General features: G+C 40.4%; 2 protein-coding genes across 2 annotated transcripts in view; both read left to right on the top strand.

The window, feature by feature from the left end:
- Positions 1-664: 664 nt before the first annotated feature.
- Positions 665-6,875, top strand: LOC138209594 (deoxycytidine kinase-like). Its single transcript, XM_069168282.1, is given in 8 exon segments — positions 665-1,616; positions 1,937-2,052; positions 4,085-4,111; positions 4,113-4,279; positions 4,562-4,709; positions 4,865-4,980; positions 5,319-5,418; positions 6,578-6,875. Coding segments are annotated over 8 exon segments (816 nt in total). The 5' UTR covers positions 665-1,501; the 3' UTR covers positions 6,605-6,875.
- Positions 6,876-7,651: 776 nt separating this feature from the next.
- Positions 7,652-9,797, top strand: part of LOC138209566 (electrogenic sodium bicarbonate cotransporter 1-like) — a 33,537-nt gene continuing 31,391 nt past the window's right edge. Inside the window, exon 1 of the mRNA XM_069168242.1 lies at positions 7,652-7,955. Within this exon, the coding sequence (XP_069024343.1) occupies positions 7,936-7,955 (20 nt within the window). The 5' untranslated portion in view covers positions 7,652-7,935. The remainder of the gene's footprint in view (positions 7,956-9,797) is intronic.

Genomic DNA, 9,797 nt, shown 5'->3' with positions numbered 1-9,797 from the left:
TGAATGGAATCGTACCTTCGCTGCGTCCGGCGACGCTCCGGGCAGCCGGTGGGGAAAGGAAACGTGCATCTCCTCTCTACGCTGCCATCGTATTATATTTTAGAAGGAAATAATGCGCTTTTTACTTCACTCCGTTTACTTCGGCGGCTGTCGTTGACTTTGATATAAAGATTTTACACCCAAAAATATAAAAAATATGATGCGTTTTTGTAAATATATCTGGTCTTTAAGGAGTTACAATTTCATAACTCTTACTTGAATGCTCATTGGTCGACAATAACGGCAAAGATATGAAATAATATCTGACATTCTGTCATGAGTCTTTTTTAATTTGGATGTTTTTACATTGTGTGGTCATTTCTTTTTTTTTTTTCTTTTTTCCAATGTAGGACTTTTATTTTTAGTGGAGAATTTCCCTTTTTTTGGGGGGAGGATTGTTGCTTTTACTTTAATACGGGAGAGTTTTGAGGTGCTTTTACTTAAGTATTTCCGGTTTATGCTACTATATACTGCAATACCAACATATTTTGAGTGAAATATTTGATTTAACCTAAAATACATGTAGTTTTCAGATTAACTTTTACATGCAAAACACAATGAAATAGATTGTGAGACATGCTGCAGCTATCATATATTATTGAAGAGCATCTAAAAATAGTTCCACTTTAGCCAACTGCATCATTTGTGATTACATGTGGCTGAATCAATAATTATGATGTACTTAAGTGGCAATATGCGGTGCTTGTACTTTACTCGTGAGTATTTCCATTTGACGCTATATTTATACTTTCACTCCACTACATTTCAGAGGGGGGATATCATCCTTTCTACTCCACTACGATTATATATCTAAACTTGTCACATGGTTTCATATTAATGTGTCCAAATGATCCAATATCTCTGTAAAAAAAAAAAAGATTGGAGAACTTTTTTTTTCTTTTTTTTTAAATCTTTCCCAGGAACCATCTGACAACCCTGCGGATTTATCTGCCATCCCTGGATATAAAACTGAATATAAAATAGTTTAAACGCGCTCCACCCGCAGCGGTTACACACCGGCTCTTCAGTATTATCATTCTTATGATGTCTTTATAATAATATATCAGTCAGGGGGACCAAACCAGTACTTTAACAACATTTTGCTGCAAATACTTATTGAAGCAGGACTTTTATTTTTCCATTGCTATATTGACAGTTACTCAACGAATCTGAATTCTTCTTCCGTCACGGGTTGTGTTGACATGTCGATGACTGCCAGTACTTTTCCTCTTGATACTTTGAAAACATGTTTTTTTGTTTTTGGTGAGAGTTTTTACGTCCTGACACGTGCGGACCTGCAGCTGCTTCCGGGGGCGGAGACGCAGCTGTGCAAACCGCCTCCTTTCTCTTCCTCTTCCTTGACGTTGGTTACCGCCGAATTTGAAACAACAAGGAAGAGTTTCCTTTCTCTCCCGCGTTACGTGCTTGCACTTTAAAAAAAGACGTACCTTATCCTCTGAAGATGTCGCTCACTCCGAAGAGACCCTGCCTCGAACCCGTGAACGACTCCGTGAACGACTCCATGAACGACTCCGTGGAGAAGAGGATCAAGCGGATTTCCATCGAGGGAAACATCGGTGAGTGCAACTCGATGTAAAAATAAATAAATAAAAAAATAAAAAAGCGACATTTCATAATTTAAAGACAAAAAAAAACCCCAGCTCGAAACCCTCCATCTGCTGAAGTACACGGCAGGTGGACTGTGCGTGACGCCGGATGGCCTCACGCGGGTGATTTACTCCTAATCGATCCATTTTTGCCGCTAATTTCCAGCCCACTACGATCTGTAGAGGATAGTATGTAAATGTAACTGCGCATTATGCACGTTTTAAATAAAATAAAACAAAAATACGAGATGACAGAACTTGTAATTTCTGCCTCCTTTGTGTGCGCCCAGCGGCGGGCAAGTCTACCTTTGTGCGCCTTTTGGAGCAGGAGAGCGCGGAGTGGGAGGTGGTACCGGAACCGATCGCCAGGTGGTGCAATGTCCAAACAAAAGGCAGCGACTTTGAGGTAGTTTTTGTGTGTTTTTTCTGAAATTGTTTTTACTGGGGGGGGAGAAAAAAAAAAAAAAAAAAGGTACTTCAGTAGTTCAACTTTTCTGACAACACCATATTAGAATAATGGAGATATAGTTTTTATTTCCAGTAGCTGGAGTGGGAATATTTACACTATGGATATAAAATATGGATGTTAAATGTGGACATATTAGTAAATATGATGAAACTGAACAGGATTTATGATTCCTGATTTTCTGTTATACCGTATTCTGATCAGAAACTTTGAGGTAGTAATACAGTGGGGGGTTTTTTTGTTTTGTTTTTTAATGCAAAGTAATGCAAACACCTCATGCAGAGAGTTGTGAAGTTGCTTTACATTAGCCAAAATACAATCTTGGTTGTTTTTTGTTGTTGTTGTTTTTTTTTTTTTTTTTACCAATTTGAGGCTAAGTTTCAAGACTGCAGTATAAAAAGGAGAATGGATTGTCTTTATGATCCTTCGGAGGGGGACATGACCACCGCTCAAAGCCACTGGTTGAGCATGCAGACGGGAAGGGGATAACTGGGAGAGTCTTCATCTGTATTTAGTGTGCAGCTGCCATCTGTCCACATATCTTCGCTGGTTCGCTGTTAGACGACCACGCGCACACATACACGCAAAGATGCAGGGGAACAGATGGTCCCGCCGGACAGATGAACATGTCATCATCAGGACATCTCGAACCTCCCACACGACTGCCGGCCTGCAGCCTCACCCTCGGTGTCATTTTTTTGTGGTTCTGCATGCCAGCGTAGGTCTGCCAGTGAGCTGCATATTCAGGTGGTTGTGTGTTATAATAATTATAATGATTTCTGAAGCATCGTCTGCCCCGTGACAGCCAGGAAAACTTAAATAAATGATTTAATCTGAGGAAAAAAAAATCTGATTTTATTGAAAGAATTGGCTCTATATTAAGGCTGAGTGGTTGTTTTCACAGCATTCATTATTTTATTAAAGGAATATGTCCGTGCAAGACAAAGAAATTCAAGATTTCCTGAACTCATTCAGCTCAGTTTGACCCCGTTTGAAGATTATTTATTTGAATAATGATAAGCTATAAATAAAGTCATCCCATCTGTGATAATACAGAGGCTTTATCAGTATGTGGCTCAAGATTCCTCTAACAAGCCTCCTGTTACAGTAGTTTGGTCAGGCGCCCTCTGCTGGTCACTGGACAAAGTGTTTTGTTGAACCCTGTGGAGGTGAAGAATGAATTGAATAATTTGTCCTGCTATAAGGAACCCAGATAAATTGGACTGAAGGGGTTTTGGAAAAAGTTATTTCAGCTTTTGGTCTTGGATCTTATTGTAAGCAAAAGATATATAATATAATACAAGTCGTAGTTAAACCTATACAGAACAACTAGGTGTCCATTGGGGTTAAAAAAAAAAAAAAAGAATTTAGTTCCCTTTAAAAAAAAAAAAAAAAAAACACCTTAAAAAGTCTCAAATTAAAAAGCTCTTCTTTGAAGTTTCTAGACATGAGTTTTCTTTTGTTTACCATAGCTCTTAAAGAAGTAAGACGGGTTAGACAGTGGATTATGAATGTAGGAGTTGTGGTAAAACACAATATTAAAGCCACACTAGCTCATAGACTGAGCAAGAAGAGTCAGTTTGAGCAAAAATGTCAATTAATCAAATTTGGTGAACAGTGAAAAAAACAAAAACGTCGGCAAGAAATAACAGCCGAACAACAACTTGACATGTCTGATATGATTTGTACAGTGTTAGAAAAAGTGAAGCTTTGTATAGAAATATCAAGCAGCCACTATAAACAGTTATAAAATACCATGTTTACAAGTACATTATTTATAGGTCATTTACTGAAGAGTGAACTTTGACGTGTTACAACTTAAAACATGAATCTAAACTGCTGTGTTTGTTCACATAACTCACTTGAACTTTATGTATTCGTTGAGCCTGTTTACACGGCTGTATAATATTTTCATATTTACTCGTCTCTCAGCGGAAAGTGTGGAGATTGAACTTTGTCTCGACCGTCCCAGGAGCTGACCACGTCCCAGAGGAGCGGCGGGGAACGTCCTGCAGATGATGTACGAGAAGCCCGAGAGGTGGGCCTACACCTTCCAGAGCTACGCCTGCATCAGCCGCGTGCGGGCCCAGATCCGATCGGCCAATGGGAAGCTCCGAGAGGCCGCGAACCCGGTGCAGTTCTTCGAGCGGTCCATCTACAGCGACAGGTACCGGCGACGAAACGGAAAGACGTCCGAATCTGAAGAAAAGAATAAAATGTTTGGTGAATTTGTACATTTACAACCGTCGACTGCGAAAGACATTAAGATATTTAAAAAAAAAAAAAAAAATCACATTAAACTTGCTCGTAAAGGGTAAACATCCACGGTGAGCATAGTTAGAGAAAACGGTTTTAAAACTGAAAATAAATACTTCAAAAGTTTGTCGCGATTTTATTATTTATGTCATTTATCGAACAAAAAAAGTCTGTTTTCTTCTCTGGTCTTTAGGTACATTTTTGCAGCCAACCTGTACGAGAGTGAATGTCTGAATGAGACGGAGTGGTCGGTGTACCAGGACTGGCACGGCTGGCTGCACAACCAGTTTGGCAAGCACATCGAGCTGGATGGCATCATCTACCTGAGAGCCACTCCGGAGGTACTGTCCCTGTCGCGTCCCTCCTCCCTCCCCGTCGCCTGTCGCTTCCCTCCCACGCTGTTATTCAACAACATCTCAATGGAGGGATTTTTGTTATGTCAAACAATTTTAAGAGAATTTTAATTTCCATCTTCTTTTTTTTTTGCCCTGCACAGAGATGTTTAGAGCGACTGCACCTGCGAGGCCGAGAGGAAGAGCAGGACATCCCGCTGGAGTACTTGCAGAAGCTCCACTTCAAGCACGAGAGCTGGCTGCAGCACAAGACCATGACGTAAGCGAAAGAAAACAGATGTGTTTGTGTTACAGAGGCGGAGGGTCTGCAGACTTTTATTGAGTTATCCGACTGCTGATGGGCTTCAGAGAAAAGATCCCATTCACGCAACAACCTGCAGGCCAACTGAGACTTGGAGCAGTTTGATGCACGTGATCTTTCACCCACCGCATTAATGTCTTTAGGAGATGGATCGGGTCAGAGATGTTTCTTCGGCCCGCCGTGTGCACAACATTTCCCCAACAAAGTTGAATGCCTTCATGTCTTTTTAAAGAAATATTCCGTTTCCGGCGTATGAATCGTTGAACATCACTAACTTCGCGCACCTCCTCCCGCAGCATGGAGTTCGAGTATCTCGACGACGTGCCGGTCCTGACCATCGACGTGAACGAAGACTTTAAAGGAAGCGATATGAAGAGAGCCGACATGATCGAGAAGGTGAGCGACGGGTTATAAATACCGAGATTTAAAATGGTGAAATCGTGCTTTCGTATTTCCATTCGGGACTTTTAAGCTGCAATTCAACAGGAGTCCGAAAATCCTGTCGACCTTCTGCGTAAAAACTTAAAAATCTATAAATCCCAGTTCGTTTCAGTATATGATGACACCCCACCTGCGTTAACCTAAATTCACAGGAGTGTTTCCAATTCAGGGTACTTTATACTTCTTAAGTTTTCAGAGGAATTCGTACTTTTTTTTTTTTAATGTTTGACAGCAGTCGTTTTGAGTTTATTGCATTAATACTTTATATAAAAATGAAGTAATATAAATATGACGTACTGTAAAAACAGTGGTTAAAATTGGCTCCAAATCAGCTGTAAAATTGAAATGCTGTTTACATGTTAAAGCATCAGTAAAACCTAGTTAACATTGTATAGAATACAACATCAATATATAATGTATTTAGAATGACAAAATTTCATATTAAATGATTCTAATGGGCTTTTTATTAAGATAAATGGAGTATAGAAGTGTAAAAATAAGTTTAAAAGACAAATCGTTTGTTTCGAGAAATACTTTGAAGACGCAGTTTGACAAAATGCTGCATAACAATCAACAAACGTGACTTAAATTTCACAAAATTCTACAAACCAGTTTCAGGTGTTTTTTTTTTTTTATTTTAATCTTTTTGAGAAACCTGATAAAATGGGGATTTTTACATTGAAGGATACTTCTGATACATTAAATGCATTTTGCTGATAATCCTACGACTAAAAATGTTTTTCTTTTTTACAAAACGCTATCATTACTTTTATTCGTGTAAAGACTCGTTGAGGACGTTTCCATGGTTACCACTGGCAGAAATATCCAATCTCATCTGTTGCAGCTGATGTTTTTTTTTTTTTTTGCACAAACTGACTTTCGAACCTTTTCAAAGAAGCAAGTTAAAAATCAAGCTCCGTGCTCCGCACCGAGTTTGATCTTTCTAAAGCTGAGACACGCATTCACACCCCGGCGTTTCACATATGCAAAATCCGGCCCGGAGAGCTGCTTACGTAGCAGTTTTAATGTTGATGGTAAACACGGGTGGCACCGAGGTGCTCGTTCTGTGTTTTGATTCACCGCTAACTGCTCGTCTGCTGAACTTCATTTTCAGGTGAAAGAGTTCTTGAGCACGTTGTGACCGGAGAATTACAAAAAGGAGGAAGATTGGATGGAGTATTATTGTTGTTAAAAAACCATGACAGTGAAGTATTGTTTTGTTTTTGTTTTTTATAAAAAAAAATTAAAAATAAGCGCTGTTTAAAAAAAAGAAAGAAAAAAAACTGTTTTGCTGCCTTGTATTATATGTTGTGTATTTATCAATGGTAATGTATATGAGAATGAACTGTATGTCCGCGTGTTAACAAAGACAATAAACTCGAAATACTTCCAAATAATTTTTAGGGTTTTGATGTTTTAATGCCTCAAATTATTGAATTTTTTTTTTGGATTGTTTTCTACAAATCAATGCCCTACTTTTTTGTTGTTGTCTTTCCAACTCTTCCAGAAGATGTCGCTAGTTCCCACAGCGGCAGTCCGATCAGCTATTTTTGACTGCTGAGCTGCATTTACCTGGTAGTTCCAATAGGATTTGGGTAAAATCCAAACCTGAAATATCTGCTTTCATGTGCACTTTTAATGCCTCATAATCACACGGATGAAAATACTTGACAGGGTGAAATCTGAAGACTTTATGGTGCACTGAAGGGATAAATTGTCATGCATAAAATCAACACTTATTGTAGTTAAAAGTTACTATTTAATACTTTGTTTTGTGTGAGAAATATATCCCCCCCAAAAAAAAAAAATTAAAAAAAATAAATCCGAAATATATGTTCATCTACAAGAACTACAGACGCAAAAATACTTGTAAAAATGACAATATAAGTTGAATTTGTTTTATATTAAATTAACATAATACAAAATTTTTGAAAAGTGCTTTTTTTATATGATATGGTAAGTTTCTGGTGTCATTGTATTTCCAGAGTGAAGGATAGAGAGGTCACTTGCGAAGTTGGAATTGTTTGTTGCGCCACCCAGCAGCAACTTTATGCCACCCCCACCCCCACCCCACCCCACCCCTCTGGTGGCGTCACTCAGGAGGAGGGATGGCACTTTAAATATGGAAAAAGACACGCTGCGCTCAGAGTCCTTTCCACACGCTTCCAGCGAGACGCAAAACGAGCCTCCTCTCCCAAGATGTCACCGCGGCACCACCTGAAGAAGTCCTGCTAAGATTATGGGGATTGCGTGTTCCGCGTTCGGTTTCGTTTGCAGAGTCGAATAAATTATCCCGGCGAGATAGCAGAAGCGTCTCGACTTCTCTCCTTACTTCTTATCCACTTGAACAGCGCGACATCTTTCAGAGTAGAGGTGCGGATTTTTTTTCCCCAGACGCCACGCACAGCTGGGACGAAAGACGGCTTCGGGACAGCAGACTGATCACCTTTTAAGAGGGGAAAGTTTGTCACCATGAGCTCCGAGAAGAACAAGTAAGTTCACGGTCGCTCCTTTTTTTTTTTTTTTCTTTCTTTTTTTTCTTTTTTTTTTCCTTTGTCAAACTACAAACCGGTCGTGTTGGAAAAAAAAACAACAAAAAAAAACCGTTTACCTTGTGGCCTGCAATCCGCGGGTTGAGGCTCTATTTCTTGGCCAGGTGAAACCAGGTTCATGTCAGTCACGAACTAATATGAAATCGGTCACATTCCAAGTAACGTGTCATTATCTGGCTTTTTGTGCGTAAACTCGGCTCTTTCGGTGGCTGCTCCGGGTTCACTTTGGCCACTGGTGTTAAACCACATGTATTGTGTTTATTGGGCTACTAAATCACGTCAGGATACATTTTCATTCATTCGTGTTGTCACTGGCTGGATAAGCCGGGGTTGCCGCACCGCTGCGGCTATGAACGGACTCTAATCTATTTTCCAAGAACCTGCCACTTCCAATTAGAAAGAGAGAGAGAGAGTTAGAGACGGGGAGAGCGCAGGCCGACCCAATAGAGATACAGTCTCCAGTGCATCTGCAGGAATCACGCTGTGTGCGAGTGCGTGCGCGCCTCACGGGCCATGTGGTGAGGCGGCACCCCCCCCCAAAAAAAAAAAAAATCCACATCCAGAGTGAGACGGAGTGTGCGTCCTCGTTGCGCAATGACGCGGATGCCGGAACCGCAATAAAGCTGACTTTTATGGTTACTATCAAACACGGAAACTAATTTCTGAGTTGTCATGCACAGTTGGTTTTTTTTTTTTTTTTTTTTTTTTTTTATCAGCACATGGAAATAATTTTCAGTTTGGTAATTCCACTCTGCAGGAAGTTCACGTTAGTTACAAGTTATAGATGTTTGGGTTTATATTTTCAGCCAGATCCCATTGGAATGGGTGGGATTGATACTTTCTCTTAGGGAGTGAGACCAGCAGTTTCACCAGAAGTGACCTCAGCTGCGTGGGTGCGCTGCCCTCCCTTGGCAGCAGAAAACTGTAAATACCCAAACTGATTCCTCATTCTTCTGTCTTTTGTATTGATTGTGACATCTGCTTTGCAACAAGGAAATGTTTCTCTTTTTTTTCTTTTTGTTCCATTCATTTTCCTTGCATGACTCCTTACTCTGGGTTTGTAAACTGGAGTCTGAAATTATCTTTTGTGTGCACCGCTGAGTGATGTCAATTAAACAGTCTGATTTGATGAAATTCCAAAAGTCATTGCAGAGCCGACAGGCAGTGAGTATATCGATTATTGCATAAAGAGAGTGTCAGAAGACTAAAGATGTTTTAAGGCCACTTTTCAAACCCTCGGGTTTCCCGGAGGATCAGTTTCTCAGTGTAAAAATCCCATGAAGGCTCATAAATCATCAGAGAACGGCTTGTTGTTCTCACCGCACTGGAGGGCACCCACCTGGTAAAAACCTGGCCGGTGGGATTGGGTGCGTCACTCTCTGTAAAAAGATGGGGATGATCCCTGATCCCGAACCGGTTTAGCCCGGGTTTAACTCGGCCTCGCGAGGTCACCAGGAGCCGAGGCGACGTGAAAAGTTCACCAAGTGCGAGACGGATGCATCTGCTTGTTCTGACATCCACTCGGCTGCAGATTATTATTATTTTTTTTCTTTTTCAAATTAATGAGGCAGAGTATGCCATGGCAGGAAATGAAAAAAAAGATCAAGAAGATTTCCTGCATTTACAGCGACGTGAATGAAGAGAGACAGGATCTTATCTGGCCTGCGATTTCAGACGCACGCTATGCGCTTGATTTTGTTATTGTTGTTTGTTTTGCTTTCAGCTACCCGATTTCAACTCCAGGAAACCATTTGGACATCGCCAAAGAGCAGATTTAACGTT

This window comes from Embiotoca jacksoni, unplaced genomic scaffold, assembly GCF_022577435.1.
Source record: "Embiotoca jacksoni isolate LCO1_2020_lvr unplaced genomic scaffold, fEmbJac1.0.p SCAF_10, whole genome shotgun sequence".
Lineage (NCBI taxonomy): Eukaryota > Metazoa > Chordata > Actinopteri > Embiotocidae > Embiotoca > Embiotoca jacksoni.
Note: the sequence above shows the minus strand (reverse complement) of the source record. Positions and strands in the feature narration are given on the sequence as shown.